The sequence below is a fragment of the Vanessa tameamea genome, chromosome 24, assembly GCF_037043105.1.
Source record: "Vanessa tameamea isolate UH-Manoa-2023 chromosome 24, ilVanTame1 primary haplotype, whole genome shotgun sequence".
NCBI classification, from domain to species: domain Eukaryota; kingdom Metazoa; phylum Arthropoda; class Insecta; order Lepidoptera; family Nymphalidae; genus Vanessa; species Vanessa tameamea.
The window spans coordinates 5,853,531-5,874,975 of NC_087332.1; the positions used below are offsets into that span (position 1 = coordinate 5,853,531).

The window sequence follows — 21,445 nt, forward strand, 5'->3', positions numbered from 1 at the left end:
ATTTGTTTGAAGTAGATGACTTTTTACTTAATAATTACAACAACATGAAATTCACGCCTGTCGCGTCATTAATATATTTAAACTAAAACGGGTAATATTATAAAGCGCAGCAGTATGTAATATTATGTAGTAAAAAAACGAGCTGCATATACTAATATGAACATGGCATATATATATATACATAAAACATATATAGATTGCATTGAGCAATCTAAAGGTTTAGTATTTTTAGGGTCAGGCATTAAAAATGTCTCCGCTACTATTTTCCATTTAGTTTTAAGAAGTATATAGTTTTAGTTCTAACTTCTCGAGAGCTTGAATTTAAGATATATAGGGATTAAACTATGACTAAAGATTAACTTGCCAATCGGGTGCATTACTTTCCCAGTATGATAAAACGATCTTTAAACTTTTCCAATGATATGACTTCGTAGAAATACTTTTACGAAGTAGAAGTTCCCGTTTCAATTTCGTCGGTTTAAGCCGTTGTCAAGTTTTTATTTGAAGTTTTTATCTGGAAATTTCTGGTTTTTTTTTAAAGAGCCGAGATGGCATATCGATTAGGACGCGAGGATCTTAACGGATCATTGCGGGTTCAAACCCAGGCGGCACCATTGGATTTTCATGTGCTTAATTTGTGTTTATAATTTATCTCGAGCTTGTCGGTGAAGGAAAACATCGTGAGGAAACCTGCACATGTCAAATTTCAACGAAATTCTGCCACATGTAAATCCATCAACCCGCATTGGAGAAGCGTGGTGAACATATGCTTCTAAACTTCTCCTCAAAAGAAGAGGAAGCCTTAGCCCAGCAGTGGGAAATTTACAGGCTGTTAGAGAATTGTAGTTATTTTTTTAATTTTTTTTATCTCTTTTTATTTACAAAAATATTTATTATCTTTTACAGCGGACACGATGTACGGGCTGTTATTGGAAAATATGGCGGAGTACATCCGCCAGACCTACGGTGAAGAGCGATGGGAGGACATACGACGCCAAGCGGGAGTGGAACAGCCATCATTTTCGGTTCACCAAGTATATCCAGAGAATTTGATCACAAGACTCGCGAAGAAGGCACAAGAGGCAAGTATATTTATTAAGTACTAGCTGAACCTGCGTCTTTACCCGCGCGAAATTTATAAAACACAAACTTCCAACTCCCGTAACATTCACATTTCGCAACATCGTAACATTCTTATCAGATGTCTACACCCTATAAGGAACCTACGTGCCAAATTTGAAGCTTGTACGTTTTAAAGTTTCTGAGATTTCCTGATTAATCAGTGAGTGGTATTTCGTTTATATATATATATATATAATGCACTAAGCAAAGGTATTGCTTTGTTGAATGCAATTTCTAAACGAATAATAATGTTATGGTTATGGACAGCAATTATTATTTTTCTGTCCAATGTCAGAATTCAACTTTCCTTTGAAAATGTGTATACCAAAGACAACAACAATTATTCAATATATCTTTTTTTTTTTTAAATAAGTATCAATGACTATGACATCAAAACATAACGTTCACGAACATAATGGTTTTCCATAAAAAGGGATCTTACACGACTATATATTTACTAAAAATTTATATCAATTATATAGACCTATCGGAACATTGAATAGGTAACATTAAAATAAATCAGACTACTCACTCACATTCAATGAAATTAGGTGCCTATTAATAAATTCATGGTTGGCGGTGTGGACGTTTTTATAATATTTATCTTTCACTGATTCGATACTTTGATGTGACGGTTTCCTAACGATATTCTTAATTTAAATTTAAGTAGGTGCCGCACATACGAAGTATTTATATATGATAATATATTTTTACAATGTACTACTTCGTACAGGTTCACCTGGACAGATACCGTCCGCTTATACAGTCCGTTATACAGAATAATTTCGGTTTGAGGTTAAGTAGTACAAGAGATTTAACATATTATATACCGACAACCGAGTTACCGACAACGGAGTTTTAGTAATATGGTCCCGTTTTACCCTTTGGGCACGGAATCCTAAAATGAGCAATATACGATTCATTTTCTATCCTTAGTTCCAAATTTCAAAATGCTTAATTAACTTAAGCGTATCGTATTAAGCATATGAAATCATAATATTTGCTTTATTAACATAATTATTACGATCCCACCCCACATCTAAAATAGTTTACATTAATTTGCCTTCCATATTGAATTACCACGTAGTACAAAATAATCCTCCCTTGCATTTGTCTACCTTTCTGTCTGTCTGTGTTTGAACACGATAAACTCAAAATCTACGGAACGTATTTTCAAACAGCTTTTACCAGCGGTTACCATTTTTGGTTAAAACGGTTGATGATTTTTGAAGATATCGGAAAAAACATGCCAACCGGGAACTTTAACGGCTTGCGTTGCGTAAACTAATAAATGCAAACCCCTCTGGGTAGATACCACCCACTCATCAGATATTCTGCCGCCAAGCAGCAATACTTAGTATTATTGTGTTCCGGTTTGAAGAGTGAGTCAGCCAGTGTAACTACAGGCACAAGTGATATAACATCTTAGTTCCCAACGTTGGTGGCGCATTGGCGAAGTAAGGGATGGTTAATATTTCTAGCAGCGCCAATGTCAAAAACAAAAGAAATTATACCTACCTACTGGGATAAAAACGTTTTATATTGGCCCTTAGTCTACCCGTGCAAAGCCAGGACGGATAACTACATATATTTATTATAAACTATAATATAATAAACAAATTTGATATTATTATTATGCAAAAATAAAATTATACTTAGTAAACAATATTTATATAGGATTCGATTACGGATTCGGATAGATTTTTATATCAAATATTTTAGAACCTCTTTTTGTTTCTATATATCCCACCTGGCCCGCCTGGATAGGTACCACTCACTCATTAATTTATTAATTATTCTACTGCCAAGCACATAACATCTTAGCTCCCAAGGTTGATATACATACATTGGCGATGTATATAATTGTTAATATTTATTACAGCTAATTTCTATGGGCGATGGTGACCGCTTAGCATCAGGTGGCCCATTTGCGCGTTCGCCTACAAATATCATAAAAAAGTTAGAACCTTAGGTTAGAATATAATGTTTATAAACAGGAAAAATTCAAAGAAAAGCAGCTTAAATGTGTCTTGGACTTTGAAATATCGAAGCTGCACTGCGATTCTGTCAGAATTCATTTCATATCTCGCGTAAAAACGTAAAATGTTGACAACCGGCCTAAGATGGCTTACATTTCACGTTAATTCTGCGGTGAATTACGAATTTCGTCTTATAGAATACCTTTACAGAATTAAGTATATAATTACATAATATATACTTACTTTTTATATCCGTGCCGTTGTGATATCACATTAATTTCAAAATGTATGTTATTTTAATGTGTCTACCTTTTATTGTCAAGCAGCATCACATAAATAATATACATACTATAAATAAATATATGATAGTATCTCGTCTCTTATATCTGAATATTTTGCTTACAACTGTCTTAGGTACACGCCAGAAATACAAAAGTAAATTTATAACTATAACAAAATTATATTATTGCATCATTTTATTTGCATAATAATATTATAAATAATATGATTAAATACAAATGAAAATGAATAATTGCTACTGTGTAAAATAATGACCGCGTCGAATGGTGACAAGAATGCAAACTACTCTACACCGTTAAATTGCAATTGCGATCATCTGGTCTAAAAAATAACCCCCTCTCCTATATTTTATCACTATAGTGATATTACATCTTTATATTTAATAAAAGTTTTTCAACTATAACTCCAAGGACCAAGTGTGTGACTGCAAACGGTACAGATATATTATTTGAATAACGACACGGATATTCGGTGTTGTTAGATCGTTTTCTGAAGCGGCTCCGGTCTTTAACATATCCTTGATCAGAGACGGGGCCAATATGTAATATAACCTAATTTAATAGGATGACAATATATCATCCGTACGTTTTATGTACTGTTATACGCCATCGATCAAATTACCCCTACTTAAGTATCTCGTTTAAAAATACTGGTTAAAATTAGCGCTATTTATTTGTATCGGTTTTTTTTTAAGTATTCATAATTATATTGTTATTTGATTAAAAGTTTGCCAGTTAAATTAAACTGTAAATCTGTAAATCTGTGTATGACTTTTTGTTAATGTTTTTTTTAATATAAAAATGATTACTGTATGTTATTTATAAAAGATAAACGTATAAACGTAGGTTTATTCAAACAAAACTTTACATAGTAAAAACACAAGTACCTAGTATTTATATATTTTTACTCAGGGTTCGCGGATATATATCAGTGGATATATATCAATTGATTTTTTCCTAACTTCTGAACAACACTCATAGATCTATGCTTAAGGCCTTACTTCGAATGATTACTTTTTATGATTAGTCGATTACAAAGTAATATTAAAATAAAATTAGTTGATTTATCTCACAAACAAATGAAGATATAATAATAAAAGGTACTTGTTTTTAAGTATTAATTAAAAATTTCTTTCTCAAATACATAGACACTTTCCTTTGTTACTTTTTTTTAAATAAAAATGTGGTATTTCGACACTTGTATTATTTTACAAATTCCTTTCACATTTTTAAGTGTTCACAGAATGAAATTCGCTTCGTTTCCTTAGGCTGGATATATATCGGATATATATAAAAAAATCGGATTTTTGATATTCATTACAAAAATCGGATTTTTTCGAACCCTGTTTTTACTACATGTTGTTTATATTTTTCTGTGTCGTCATATTTTAAACTAGATATATCAATTTTAACTTACATCTCATTGTATTTCAGACAATTTTCATAAAAATATATTAAAAATAACAATATACTATTTGTATGAAAATGTTTTATAATTTCGCACTTTTCCGTATCGGCCCATTAGCTCAGTTGGTTAGAGCGTCGTGCTAATAACGCGAAGGTCGCGGGTTCGATCCCCTCATGGGCCACTTTTTTTTAAATTCTACTCACATCAAATTTATAGAATTATTACTCACATACATTAATATCTACTTATTATAACAAAATATCAACACGAGGCCAAGATATTCCAAAAAAACAATATTTTTCTAAATTATAATATTTTAATCACCTATTAAAAAAATAGTAAACTTTTTAAAAAAAATTATAAAATAAACAGTTATTTATTATCTCTTTATTGTAATATAAATATGTATAAAATTACAGTACTACAACTATACACATATATAACTATACTATACACATACCAGATACACAACAGATATTATTATTATTTTTTTAGTCTGATTAGATAAAAAAAATTATGCTCTGGAGGTGCTGGGATTTGAACCCAGGACTTTCAGCATGCGAAGCAGACACTCTACCACTGAGTTACACCCCCCGTGCGAATAACATTGAAATTGTCTATATAATTTTAATAAAATGATAACGATTTTTGATATTAAATTTTTTGATATATGTATTATGAAATAGTCAACGAAATAAAAACAGAATATTGAAATGCCATTGCGTACGTTGAATTTTTAATTATTTTTTTTTGTTTTTCAGGTACTGGGCATAACCGAACGCGAGTTTATGGATCAAATGGGAGTTTACTTCGTCGGCTTCGTGTCACAATACGGCTACGATAGAGTTTTATCAGTCCTGGGCCGTCACATGCGCGATTTTTTGAACGGACTGGACAATTTACACGAGTATCTAAAATTCAGTTACCCAAGAATGAGAGCGCCAAGTTTTATCTGTGAAAATGAGACTCGTCAAGGTTTGACATTACATTATAGGTCGAAGCGAAGAGGTTTCGTTTATTACGCAATGGGTCAAATAAGAGAGGTAAGGTCATAGAATATTAAATAATATTTGTTGCTTTAACTAATTAAAAGAAAGTATATCCTTTTATCTAATGTTATTTCTATATATATATAAATATTATTTATATTCATTCAAATACCTATTTTTTTAATATAGTAGTTACATATTCTATTTAAGTAAATTATATGAGTTTCATAAATCTCGTTTGATATTTGACGTTATAAAATCACATTATGGAAATACAACTACCATTAGAAACGAATGTTTTAAACAAAGTAATTTATGTGTTACAAAGTGTCAGTGTTAAACTTGTTGTCAGTGATAAATTGTATTTTCTAAAATTGTAACTTTAATCCGCGACCATTATTAATTACTGACAAAAGTGTACTTCGTAGAACTTAATTTTATATACTCTGGTAAGATAAAATATCAAACAATGAAATAAAAAATAAATAAAAAGGATTGGAGGCGCCGGGTATCGATCCCGGTACCTCTCGCATGCTAAGCGAGCGCTCTACCATCTGAGCTACGCCCCCGATATATGAAGGTATTGAAAAATGAGTTTAAGAGCATACTGTCGGTTGATATACAATTTAGTTATTTATTTTTACACTAGATGGCGTTCTTTCAACTATTATTTACTATTTAAATTCACTTCGTTATAGAACTTATCACTAGGTGGCAGTATTTAAAAGTTTTATACCATTTACTCCAAAATCATTACGTCTATTGTTTTTAGGTCGCTCGTCATTTCTACCACAAGGAAATGCGAATAGAGTTACTTCGAGAGGAACTTTTGTTCGACACCGTGCATGTGACCTTTCAGCTAACATTTGATAACCGCGCTTTTACATTGGCATCATTGGCAATGACAAGAGAAGAAAAACATCTGCCTATAAGCGCATCTGTGCTGTTCGAGATATTTCCTTTTTGTATAGTTTTTGGGTAAGAATTTAAATTATACATTCAAGCACTATATAACGACACCATTTGTTAACTGTTTTAAACACTTAATATTTATATCGTACTTACTTTTATATTATACTTATGTACGTACGTCTTACTCTGTAAAAAGTTTGTTGGGATAACTTATTATTATTCAAAAATCCAATTACCTGAGTAGGTATTTCATTACATGACTTCCTTAATATCAAGCTTAATAAAACCGCCGTAACAATCTGCTGGTGAATGAGCACAACTTTTCCCCCTCGTCGGAGTAAAAATTCGAGTTTTGTGGTTATTATCCGTAGACCGTACCGACCGTACTCCCTAAATTATGCTTTATTCAAGAATTTATATTTTATATTACTAGCGTATTCGTTTTACAGTTATTTATTACAATATGTTAGGTACATATTATGTACATAGGTATAAATAATGTGACAATATTATCATAATAATAAATACGAAATACGTACTTATACTTGAATGAGATATTTTAAAACTTTTGTCTGGATAATAGGTATAGTCTCTTTATATTAAATACTAAGTTAAAAAAAAAAAAAATTCCAACAAATCTAATGCGATTTATCTTGTAAAATACTTTTTTTTCTAACTTATTTTTTTCATTCTAGTTCGGACATGGTAGTGAGGAGTATTGGTAATTCCCTGATGGTCATCTTACCGGACTTAGTCGGTAAAAAAATAACCAACTGGTTCGATCTTGTACGACCGCTAATCGCTTTCAAGTTTCAAACAGTGAGTATACAACTTGGATTATCCACTCTAAAACAATCTTAACTGATTTATACATAACATTTATTCAATTCTATTTAGCAGGTAAGTAAATAATTTTGAATGTTATATTCCGATGTTTTTGAATTGATCAATTTTGAATGCTAAATGTTATACCTACTTGGTGGTAGGACTTTGTGCAAGTTCGTCTGGGTAGACACTACCCACTCATCAGATATTCTACCGCCAAACAGCAGTACTCAGTATTGCTGTGTTCCGGTTTGAAGGGTGAGTGAGTCAGTGTAACTACAGGCACAAGGGACATAACATCTTGGTTCCCGAGGTTGGTGGCGCGTTGGTGACGTAAGGAATGGTTAATATTTCTTACAACGCCATTATCTATGGGCGGTAGTGACCACTTACCATCAGATGATCTCGGCTCACTTGGATTTAGATAATCACCATTTACTCCGAAGTAATAGCTGGACAATTTCCACCATAAGATTATCTATCTTTCTATCATGCACACAATATAAATGTTAACTTTATTATTAGATCTTAAATCGCACTAACAACATCTTCGAGCTGGTGACAGTGGAAGCTGTGATGCACGAGAAGGCGCCGGACAAACGGAACGAGCTCATCCGACTGTCCGATGAATCGGATTGCGCTACTGACAAAAACTTACGTTTGAAAGGTAAATTTATGCTTAAAATGATACTTTAATAGAGAGAGAAAGTCTTGGCCACACAAACTAAAAATTACTAATGACAATTTAAATGGCAAGAGAAGTCAGCTGAGTCGAAACACAGTTCTGATTTTCAGCTGTTCCCTTAACTTCAAAAATTAGGTAAAATCAATAAAAAAATTGTTGACAACAAACTGTAATAGATAATATTAGGCATTTATAAATTAAATGATATTATCCAAATTATTAACAAAAATTTTGATTGAATATTAAAATGAATGCGACCTAACGTGATCACACAAAAAGTCATCGAAATGAGTCCACGCGTTTAGAAGGAGTTCAGTAACGTACAGAAGATTTATATAAAGATCCGAAATTTGTGTTAATTAAAATTCTTATTTCATGCGGACAATTTCGTGGTTAGATATTTACATTTACAAAGATCATTAATTTTTAATATAGTCGAAACGTCTTTTATCATTAAAAATAAAAACTAAAATTTATAACATTAGTTTTTCCTCGTAATATTTTTTATCAATTTATACAATTATATTAATAATTAAGTACAATATAAATATTTATATCCTACCTAAAAAATAAATACAACGACAAAAGATCCTTTCAAATAACGGCAATGGAACAAGCCTTTTTTATTATGATGTCCTTTTTACGATAGAATTTGAAACGAGATATTTTTTTAAAAGGGAAACGGAGTATACTTTTTATTATTCAATATGGATTATTGTCAACGTGTATGGAGGATAATAAATGAATGATATAGAATATATTTTAAAACAATAATTTATATGTCTAAGCTCTCGAGCTTTGAGGGGTTTCTTTTCCTGGAGTCAATACTGGATGTAAAATCAGTTCACTATTTTCAGTGCCGTAAGATAAGAGGAAATAGTACTGATCAACTTTACTTGAATATTTGACCTAAACAATCTATCAAAAAATTACATTTAAACAAAAAGTTGTAATAACACTGTTTTATGCTAAAATAACGCCTTAAGTACACACACACCAAGGATAATATTTAAAAAATTTCCAAATTAGTAATTACCAAATCATATGAAGTCAGTAAAAAGAAATGAAGAAAATATCAAGTCCCTTATCTTTTAACACCATTTCCTTTAAAACGGAAACCCTTCTCAAAGTGACAGCGGTGAGCATTTTTTAGACGAAATATCAACAATATAATCTTTGTAACGAATCTCTAATGTCTATCAGTTACTGGTTGTTTGAATTACGAGTTGTTAAATTCGTTCTTATGTGTTTTTACGTCAAATCGTACATGCGCTTTAAAAATTTAGCAAACATAATTATTGTGAAGTTTTTGCATAACGACCCTTAGACAGTTCTACCGTCCGTAAGAAAAACTAAACGTTTCTTTAATATATGGAACCGGACAATGCAGATAATTAGTAGGTAGGTATGTATTGGGAATTAATAAAAATAACGTTATCTGTGTGATTATTTACATTTGTATGTTGTAAGTGATTAATTATTAATATTGTAAGACCGCCATTATTCAGTAATAAACAATACTCAAAAGCCCTCGCCGAATAACACAATATTTTTCATTCAATTTTACTGAATATAAAACAGACATTCTCTGTTGTATGTATTCAATAAGGACGGATTTTGGATTGGACAATGGATTATACGACGCTTTGAAAACTTGCTAATCATATAATCCCTGAGCTTACGGTTTTATTCCTGTAAACTGTTGTTAGCACAGTTGATTGTTGTTTTTACCATTTGTAAATATCGAGGTGGATTGTAAATTTCATTGAATATGATAAATTAACATCTTATATTTTACAAGCTTGTGCGACTAGCGTAGGTACATCACTATGGTTGAGGCCATTTCAAAAGATAAATAATATTAAATATAGAAGCCTTCGTAAACTGTAAAAAGTCAACTATCAGTTCGGAAAGAAATAACTCGGATTTGAGAAGACATTGCGTACTTACAAACTAAATGACATTTACGTAATTATTATTGTGCTTTAAATAGTCTGTAAATATTTTTTATATATATCTTTTTCATTTTGTACATCACAGTTACAGTTACAGTAGCACAGCTTAGATCCCCAACTACTATGACAGTTGCTTCGTTCGCTTACCTGTTTCATAAAAATAATTACTAAAAATGCATTGTAGTGTCTGATAGGTAAAGTTTTTGAACAATTGTTATAATAAAATAGTTATATACAACATGACATTGTATATAGTAAATTAATATAGAAATAACCGCAGCACCAAATACTTTACTTAAATGCTTAACGTGCCGTGCTCACTTGTACTAGGAATGTTAGGTTTCCAATTTATAAACTCCCAGCTTTCAGAATGTATTGATAAAATAATCCCTTAGATATAAGTTTAATAGCTGTTTCTTCGCTTTTTCTATGTAAGCTAAACATAAGCGTATCGAATTATTATCATTTTTGAATCGCTTTCGAAATAAAAACTAACTTAAGAGCCGAGAGGATTCTTGGTTTGTAACCAACATCGTCAGAGATTATGATTATTCTAATATAAACTTTTCAGGAGTTACCCCAAAGAAGCGTTATGCGTATGACGGAAGACGTTTACCCGATGTTATAAATTTACATCTCAAAGGTATTCTACGTGATATTCCACATCTCACATTATTTGGTTCGTCTATAGTGAATATCTCACGGTAGAAATGCACTTAAATAGAAATTAAACATCTTTTATTTTAAATCTCTTCTTGATGGATTTATATTATTTATTTCCTAAGACGATTTCAAATTACTTCCGATGAAACTCTGTACTTCCACCCTAATTTATTTTAATAGGCATATAATATAATTTAATTTATGTGCACTGTAAATATCACCTTCGTAGATCAATGTCTACTTTAATATTTTTTTATTTAAAAGTATAATGTTATAAACATTTAATTACTCTTGTCGATGTTTGTCTAACGTGTATGAAATGCAATCTGATTTCAAAAAATAGTAGTACTTCGTTTCAAATTCGTAGTAGGTACTTATAAAATAAATTTCAAAAGACTTTACGATAACATCAATTGATTTAATGTAAACATTTTAAATGAAAATGCTTTCCTTCGTTACATTTTTTTATTTTTTTGTTCCTGTTAAAGTCCTTTTAATTCTTGAAATTTTTACAATCACGGATTTTTTTTTTTTAAATAATTTAAACAAAGGACATGTACTTACATGTCCTTTGTTTAAATAAAAAAAAATTAATGTTTACTATACACATGTTACTTGATTTCTTCATGATTGCTGTATTTCTTACTATCCAATTAATTTTATGAAATACATTACAACGGAGTAGATCGAATGGTTTTAAGGCGTCAGTCGTGTTTGCAATTCATAATGTCCACTGCAGTAAATAAAAACTTTCCAAGGAAGAAAGAATTTCATGTGTCTGTCATTGTCATTGGAAGAAAAACAATAGAAAGTAGAGTAAAGTGCTATTTGTACGTTTTTAACCGGACATATTTGGTCTGGTCTCGTCAAATGTTTACGTGTTCGGTTTTTGTTACTCATTTTAAGTAATTACACTCCGTATAAAACAGTCATACGCAAAGCCCGCAGGCTACATCGACGATTCAACAGTACTAATTTACGAACTAATTTAATGTTGATTTCCGCTTTTCTGTTGTAATAAAAACTATTATAATAATATAACATTTTATATGCATAGTTCATGATAATGTATAGCCATTCCTACTACTTTATCACTCTGCGCGGGGGAAAGCACTCACGATACTTTTAGTATCCACTATTTAAAGCTAGATTTAGCGATTGTACACACTACTGATTTTTCATACCCTTATTTTGCATTTATTATCTCGTGCTCGGCGGTAAGAAAAATATATTGAGGTAAATGGCATTTGTCGAATGAAAATCTGCTAAATGTACCAAACCAAAAACAAAACAAGCGGGCAGATAAGTTCCGAACCTTCCTTATAAAAAGATGAAACCTTAGCCTAGCGGAGACATTTGCAGACTTTTCCTTTTAATATTGATTATTTAAGTGACTTTTTCAAAGTCATTGCTGTTTTAGAAAAATCTTAATTCTACAGGGTTATTGGTAATTCGACGTATTCCCGTTAGGAGGTGATAGGGGTGATTATTTGCGATAATTTTAACCCCCATATGCATGATGCAAAAGTGAACCATTTTTGAGTTATCACGTTTTTTTAGATTTTTTCAAAATAAGTCAAAAATGCAACTTCAAAAATTTATTTAAAAAAAAGTATCAATTAAAATCTATTTTTTTCTTCTGATTTATAAAAACGAATAAACACTGGTTATTTGTCTATATTAAAACAATCATTATCGGTCCAAATTTAAAAATGCGAGACGGAAAAAGATATTATTTCTAAAACATAACATACATCATTTTTAAAACATAACCGTTTTATCAGCTCTCAAAAACGGTAACGATAAAACGGTTATTTTTTTAAAATAATCTGCAGGACAAGTTTCGTAACGATTTTTTTTGTTCTAATTTTTGTGGAAAAAATATAAAAAAAACATTGAAATAATACCTGCTTTTTTTGTTTCTTTAATATTTTAACTTGTTGTTATTGTATAGTTTTAATGTCATAAATGTTGACAACGAAAACCTATGTATAGATAAAACCAATAGGGTTTTTGTTAAAAAAGTTTTAAATAGGTACAGTAGAACATAAAATAAAATGTATATTTAATTAAATTAATAAAATAAAATAAAAATCTATGCATGATGTGTAACTTCAATAATTTTATGTTATTTATGTTGTAAAATATATATTTCTCGTGTACGGATAGTAGATAGAATCGTTTCCTTTACATGTCCGTTAATACTTGCTAGTGTATGTTGATTAATCATATTGCATATCTTTAGGTCAAATGATCTACATGGACAATTGGCGTATGATGATGTACCTCGGGACGCCAGTGATGCCAGACCTCGCGGCGTTGGTGTCGACCGGCCTCTATATCAACGATCTCTCCATGCACGATTTTAGCAGGTAATTATTATTCGTGTATATGTACATGATGATGATAATATCTTTCTGACCAATGTCAAAAGAACTTACCAACTACAGGACATAATATAGTACACAAATGTGTGTGCAAACGCGTCCTATTCCGTCACTCTCATAGCCCGATTGGAAGGGAAATTTGTCACAACCGGAAAGAGTTCAGGCGAAGAATGAGAGACCAACGGCTTTATGTGCTTTCAAGGCACGGAAGTATACACGATTCTATCTTCCAAACTCCGATTTGCTATTTTTTCTACCCAAAGATCCAACAACAACGAGTTCTACTGCCTTATATAAACTAGACCAACGAAGAGAACGTCTCAAAAATATATGAGGCATATTGAAAATTTATGAGTTCTTTGACCAATCGTAACAGTTTTTTTGTTAACTAAGTTTTTTCTTGAAATTTTAATTTTGGACATGAAAAGTACCCCTTCCCCTTTTTCGACCAATCAGAAATAAGTATAAAATAATCATAATATCAGATTTTAAATTAACATGATTATTTTTATTACTAAAAGTATTTAAAACGGGATATTTACCGAGTTTTTTATCTTTATTTGGTGGAGCTCGATATTTCGACACTATCTACGAATGTCTTGTTCGCGTTTTAAATACTTGTAATCATAATATCGTTTCTACGATGCGATATTTTCATCATTTTCACAATAAACATAATTTCAATCTTGTTTTTTCTGCTAGATCAAATTATTATCACTGGTTAAAAGTTCTCGCGCGAAGGACAAACAATTATACTTACAAAGTCTAAGTGAATATCAAATTGATGATTTACGAAACTCTCTGGACTCTGTTACTGTCCATATTTTACAGCATCCTAAAACTAAACAATATTTGACTTCGCTCTGAATTTTATGGCAAGTTTCACTACTTTGTGCGAGCTTCTTTATAGCTGCTTACTTTAGAGGCAATAAAATGACGAACTTTGAATTAATTTTGTTACTTAATCGAGTATATCAGTAATTTTTCAATTTTTTTATCATTACGTGATATTAATCCAACCTTCACCGAATGGGTATGACGAAGTCACATCATTCGCAATAATTTATTTATTTATTTGACTTTATTATATGATTTTAGTCTAAAAACAAATAACTACTTTTAGAAACATTGAATGAACGCAGGGTGACTTCATTCTTTTAAAATAAAAGTCACGTCATTATATCGACGCTTGTAGGATTGCACAATCCTTTCAGCGTCGTTATGTCTTATATAGTCCAGGATCCATGGTCAGGTTTTGCACTTGATCAAGCTATTTTTTTTTTTATGATTTCGGTAGGCGGGCGAGCAAATAGGCCACCTGATGGTAAGTGGTCACTACCGCCCATAGACAAAGGCGCTGTAAGAAATATTAACTATTCTTTACATCACAAATGCGCCAACAACCTCGGGAACTAAGATGTTACGTCCCTTGTGCCTGTAGTTACACTGGCTCACTCACCCTTTAAACCGGAACACAACAATACAGAGTACTGCTGTTTGGCGATAAAATGTATAATTTAATTGTCACGTTGTCCTAAAAATTTCGTGGTACTTTATCCCGGTCCTACACATTCACACGAAACATTAGCTTGATAGTATTCAAGTGCAAAAATGGACCATGAATCCTGGACTAATAACTTTTACTGTCGCTTAGATATTGTGTCATTTAACTAAAATTTCCAATCTTCAACTAGGCTTCAATATACCACGTTGATCGTAGTTACTAGGCGAACAAAAAAAGGGATTTTAAGATAGATATCTAGTAGTTATGAACTTCTAATTATTATACATTAACTTTGTCGTTTTTCCATGATTCACTTTTGAATTTGTTGATATAACGAATTTTTATTTTGACTTTTGGTTCGTGGACCAACGATTTTGTCTTCGACTAAAGTGAAAAAAGAAAACTAAAAAACTAAAAATAAAGCTAAAAAATAAATGAACATTTTCGAAATTATAAGTTTACTTAATTGAATTAAAAAAAAACAAATAAAAATGGTATAATAAATTATATTCTATGATTTGAAACATACATAACTCTGTCATTATATTGAAGATAGCAGGTAAGTAAAGTTCGTCACGTAATCTAAATAAAAAATATTTTTTTAGAGATCTCATGTTAGCTGGTACTCAACAATCAGTCGAGCTAAAACTAGCCTTGGATCAAGAGCAGCAAAAGAGCAAGAAGTTAGAAGAATCCATGCGGAAGTTGGACGAGGAAATGAAAAGAACAGATGAACTGCTGTACCAGATGATACCGAAGCAGGTTGCTGATAGACTGCGCAATGGAGAAAACCCGATTGACACTTGCGAGGTTAACATTTTTAATATAATAATGATTAAAAATATACATACAGATTAAATTTGGGTCAAATAATTGATTCTACGTCCAATAAGTACTGGTTGTTTTCTCAGTTTAAGTTTCAGACTTAAATGTACTGGTTTATTGATTATTTGTTATAAAATATAAATTTAATTCCTAATTGACCCCTATGTACTACCTGGTTTTATTTCAACGAATATAAGTTTACATATTAAACCTCAAATATAAGTAATGGTTTTACATTTTGTACATAAGTACAATTAACATTTAAAAACAAAATATAAATAAAAAAGTGCACAGTTTATATTTATAGCATTTCATAAAGCAATTATTAAACCTTAATTATAAAGCCCGGAAAGGCGCGTAAAAAACAAATCTAATTGAACACGTAAAGTGTAAAGTAAAATACATTGTGCAATGTGCATGGTACGATAATTTTTTTGATTAAAATAAAGTTTAAGATCGCAGAAAAAGGAGATTCACTCTTATGAGTCCTGTATTTATTATATCTGTCTACCTGTAGTTAACATACAAATTTTGCATAGATCCATATTTACCGACACATCTTGTAATAGTCGTCTATAATAATATTATTCCGGTACATTACAGATGTTCGACAGTGTGTCGATACTGTTCTCTGACGTCGTCACGTTCACCGAAATCTGTTCCCGCATCACTCCCATGGAAGTGGTATCAATGCTCAACGCTATGTACTCCATATTTGATACCCTCACTGAGAGGAACCGAGTATATAAGGTATTTAAAAAATTACTTTAACAATCTCATATGAAGCCAATAAGAATGTAGTCTTACATTTTTTTTATATATCTTACATAAAGATAATAATTGTTTCATTTTAGGTAGAAACTATAGGTGACGCTTACATGGTGGTATCTGGTGCACCAGAAAAAGAAGACAATCACGCAGAGAAGGTTTGTGATATGGCCCTTGATATGGTGGAAGCGATTACTGATCTTAAAGATCCTAGTACAGGTAAATAAATTACACTATATATATTAATAAATACATAATATATCGAGTTAGCTATTTATGGTCCATTTTTGTAAAGCGATCTTTTAAACGGGGGTCATTACATGCAATAAAAATTATTATCAACGGTTTCAGGATCTCATTTATCAATAAGAGTTGGTGTTCACTCTGGTGCGGTAGTTGCTGGTATCGTTGGCCTCAAAATGCCCCGCTACTGTCTGTTTGGAGACTCCGTCAATACGGCATCTCGCATGGAGTCTACGTCAGAGGCTATGAGGATTCACATATCACAAACCACTCAGGAATTGCTATCACCGTCTTATATAGTAACTGAACGAGGGGAAATTCAAGTCAAAGGAAAAGGTAATTCACAAAATCGAAGAGGTAAAAATAGGACATAGTAGCTTTAACATATTAAGGTTTTGTTAAACACTTTCCTGTGCTTAAAATATGCATCAGTAACACGAATGATGTATTTACAGGTGCAATGAAAACATATTGGCTAGAAGATCGAGAGTCAAGACCATCTCTTACAAAAATGATATCATCACAGATCCAACCAGTCTCGGAACTAGAATGGGAAAGAGCCGCTGATGCTAGAGACAGCATCGCTGAACATTCAGCTCAACAAATGAATAACAAAGAAGTTCTAAGTAACTTCCACCTCCCAAATGCTATCAATTCTGGTCCTAATTCTTTAGCAAATAACACTAATAATGCTGTGACATTCCAACCTTCAACACCAACTATGAAGAGCCCAAACGCACCGACGGTTACATCTCCTGTAGAAGAAAGACGGATGTATTCTCCAGTCACTTTCCAAGATGTCGCTAGGCGGAGTATTGCAAATTCTCCTAATAGAACCGATAAGGATAACGGTAATTCACTTTTTAAGAAATAATTCAAATTTATGTGCGTGTGAAAAGAATTCTTGATATCGTTTTTAAAGATTTTCGACCTTTCCCAGAGTCGAGATCAAACTCAGCGAGTATGGGAGGAGCATGGACAGATGCTGAATCTCTCGAGCCACAGAGGACTCTTGACAGCTTAAATTCATCATTCTGGTACTACTTACCTTACCTTTCCTTTTTTATATTTCAACAACATATCAACCTTCCGTTTAAGAGGTCGTTTGCATTTGCGGATGTATTATTTGCGGATAATTAAATAGACTTATTACTGTTAATCTATTGTGGAGCTGCAGTTTAGGTGTTGCCGAACTCAAGATTAAAACTGTCTAACTTGTTAGCCCCAGTGCCTTATGTGTAATCCTGATTTCAGCATGATATGATAAAAGGTTTCATCAATACTGTCGTAAATCTTAAGTTACAGTTCCACGTCCCCTTGCAGAGTCGGCACTGCACCGGTTTCAAAAGACCGCGATAATAACTTCTTCACAGAATCGGTGGTGAGTTTCTTTTATTTTGAAATATGTAACTTTTTGTGTAAAGCATAATTTATCGCTTTAAATTTTGTTGTAAATATATTCATATTTAAATTTATGAATGCATTTAAATGGTAAAGGAACACTAACTAAGAAATAAGCAATTTTATTTTATTAATTAATCAAAGGGCTACGAATTTACCTATAAAAGTAATTAAAATAATATTGATCTAAGCTAAGAATGGTGATATCGGTGGTTATGTGAAAATGTAGATTCTAACAGGATAACAGAAGAATCTAAGTTAATCTTGTTTTCTACCTCTTACCCGCTTTAATCTATTCCATGTTTCTTATTAATACTAATCGCTACTGTGAAGATAAAATGAAGTTTAAAGAATCCTATCGAAATCAGAAAAGGGGTTATGTTAGAATGCTCTCTTAAATATCATATACATTCGACATATTTTCATAAATATTGGTATACAAGTACAAAAAATGACGCTGGATCACATCACCATAAATAATAGTAAAGTGTAGTTAATAGATCCCAAACCAGGTAAGGTCGGATTCAAATGGGACCTGAAGCCATTGGCCCCAAGCTTATCGTTCACGTACTTTTATGTATGATACTTGTCATCAGTGCGTAGCGCGCATGTCGCCCGCACACTCGGCGCCCGCCGCGTCGGCGCCGGCGCGTCCGCGCAGCGCCTCGCCCGCGCCGCCGCGCCACAGCGCCGACGATATCGGTAACGTAGTAGCACGTCTACACCGTGGACCTTCCTAGTGGTGTACGATGGCTTGGTTATTATGATGTCGATGTTGAATTTTCGCCTGCACATCAACGGTTAATTAACCAGTCAAGGCGGTATTTCCCATCCATCGCTGGGCCATCTGACCGATCAGTTGATGATACTCTAAGCCATTATGTAGATAAGCTGTAAAAACTATGACAAACTAGAACAACTAATAGATGCGTGTGGCCTATTTCATATTTTAAAATTACATTAGAAAATAATTTTATTTGACGTGGTGATGTGTTATTATATGCTTATTAATATATAGTATTTATTAATGGTAGCTTAAAATAACACTTTGGAATGTACCTAAATACAGTAGAACCTCGATTATCCGAACTAATTGGAACCGAGACTTGTTCGGATAATTGAAATGTAATGTATGTAAAGTACCTAACTTTGGGGCAAGATCAAACAAAAACAACACATTTTCACATAACAGTACAGTCTATTAAAATTTGGCATACATATTAAAATATAAAACGTTGTAATATAAAAACACCTAATTAATGAAATGATTTGAATATATTATTTTTAATTAATTGAAAACGAAACATTAAACGAACTGCTGCAACGAGCCAACGTTCGGATAAACTGCGTCAGCGTTCGGATAATCGAGGTTTTACTGAACAGACCGTATGCTTTTTAGTTCTATAATACTTGGTTTGCGTTGGATTTGGCTCGGTACTGCTTAATAATAATAACAACTATATAATATATGGATCGATAGATAGGTACCTTTATCATTTATTGAACTGCCTATGAGCATTTACGGTGTTCCAGTTTGAAGGGTGAGTTAACCGTAATGATTACAAGCTAGAGGGACATAACATCGTATTTTCCACGCTTGGCATCGCATGGCCTGTGTAAGGAATGTTTCATGTTTCTTACATTGCCATTGTTATTGAATTTAGTGAATATATACCAACAGGTACCTGTCTAGACCATCTGCCTCAATGTTCTGCATTTAAAAATGGAAAATCGCCTCGCAATAGGCTATTTGACAATGCGAAAAATAAAGTGTCAATTATTGTAATCAGTATACATTATGAGTTTAAAAATGGTTATTTATTAACGAAAGTTGAAAATAATAATTAATTTATTCAAAAATCCTCCTCCTCCTCCTCCTCCTCGCTCCTCGCTCCTGATTGGTCCGGTTAATGATGATGTCACTTGCTTGTTAACCTCGTTTGCCTACTGTATGTGGGTTATATGTGCCACAGATTACAACACAGGCAAGTGATGTAACCGACACGATTGCAGCACCATATTGTCAAAGTAGCGTTTTCGCGCACTATTTAAATATTGAATTTGTAATTTGATATTTTTCAGCAAATATGGACTAGAAAAAACACAACTTTTACTGAGTTCCTTAACCTCTACTAAATAATATAAAATTGATTTAAAAACCAGTCAAATAGCCTATTGTATTTTCGCTAATTATATCGCTATTTTTCCGTTATGATTTTAGCTTGACAGATATTTGGTAAATATAAATTTAATCTAGATAATATTTATTTATTTTCAGAAACAGACACAGAGTATCAAGATGCGAACACAGATACACACATATGTACGATATCGGAAAACGTCGAACCACCCACAAAACAAGGGAAAGTTGGGCGATTCCGAGCAAGAATAGCACCAGGGCACCATAAAACGTGTACAGCTCACAAACAGGCCAACAAAGATTCCATAAAAGAGAAACACATACCGGCGGGAAACGTTCAACCACACGGTCATCACCATACTAAGAACGTCAACCACCACCAATGTTGTGGAGCATTCGGTAACCCTCATGTAAGACACAAGTCGAGCAGCTCTAGCTGTCACTTAATATAAGTTTTATTATCTGTTGTTAGTAATTTATTATTCTCAGAAAGACACGTTTTATTAAAAGCAAAGTAGAAAAATTACGTATGTTTTGTCACTATCACACATATTGTAATTCAATGAGTGAGAGAGGGACGGGTTTATTGCAATCACCTGTTGTTGTTATGATTCAAAAAGGTGAAAAACCTTTTCATCAATCAGGCTCGTAATTACACAACTAAATGAGTGAGCAAAGGGGGTATAGTTTTCTTTCCTCTTTAATTTTTAAGAATCAAATGAACCAAAATGTCACGCATACTTAATACACACATGTATGAGAATTCAATTAATAAAAAAAACACGAGCTTTGACTTCCTTCATCCATATATAAGTTTATAAATAAAAATGCGTGTAAGGATCTGAAAACTTTTTATCATAATAAAAGATTTTATTAAAAACATTTCAAATATAGACAAGGTCTATTTACATTATTATTATACCTATGTAGAAGTATTTTTCGGCCTAAAAGTTTTCTCTCTATTCAATTGAATGTTTATATGTCATAGACAAAATATTTTTCTATTTGTACAAATCGTGGTGTGAATCCGAAGCTATACGGTTTCAAACTATTTTCTAAATTTAATTCAAGTATTATTTTAGATTAAGGAACATTTAAAGTTTTCCCAGAGTTGGCTCCATAAAGTCAATAACATAAATTGTTAGTATAGAGAAGCAGATTTTAGTATAAAGAAAAAAAATTATTTTACTTGTGTCAAAATAATAGTTAATTACTTAAATATTTATCAATCATTGTGATAAAATTGTTGAACGTACCTCTCATTATTTTTTTAAGAATTTTTGAACCATTTTAAAAAGTTGTTTATAATTTGTTTACATATTTTTAGTACATAATGTTAG

General features: G+C 32.0%; 1 protein-coding gene and 3 non-coding genes across 4 annotated transcripts; 2 read left to right on the plus strand and 2 right to left on the minus strand.

The window, feature by feature from the left end:
- Window positions 1-910: 910 nt before the first annotated feature.
- Window positions 911-21,226, plus strand: LOC113402678 (soluble guanylate cyclase 88E). The gene is made up of 15 exons (XM_064218816.1): window positions 911-1,082; window positions 5,570-5,851; window positions 6,570-6,775; window positions 7,405-7,528; window positions 8,060-8,201; window positions 13,083-13,209; window positions 15,334-15,538; window positions 16,157-16,303; window positions 16,408-16,540; window positions 16,673-16,900; window positions 17,020-17,415; window positions 17,487-17,601; window positions 17,864-17,945; window positions 18,562-18,667; window positions 20,244-21,226. The coding sequence occupies exons 1-15, from the start codon at window positions 915-917 to the stop codon at window positions 20,555-20,557; spliced, it is 2,775 nt and encodes a 924-aa protein (XP_064074886.1). The 5' UTR covers window positions 911-914; the 3' UTR covers window positions 20,558-21,226.
- On the plus strand, window positions 4,916-4,989 carry Trnai-aau (transfer RNA isoleucine (anticodon AAU)). Its single transcript has one exon. It is a non-coding gene; the product is annotated as a tRNA-Ile (tRNA).
- Window positions 5,331-5,402, minus strand: Trnaa-cgc (transfer RNA alanine (anticodon CGC)). Its single transcript has one exon. It is a non-coding gene; the product is annotated as a tRNA-Ala (tRNA).
- Window positions 6,294-6,366, minus strand: Trnaa-agc (transfer RNA alanine (anticodon AGC)). Its single transcript has one exon. It is a non-coding gene; the product is annotated as a tRNA-Ala (tRNA).
- Window positions 21,227-21,445: the final 219 nt, after the last annotated feature.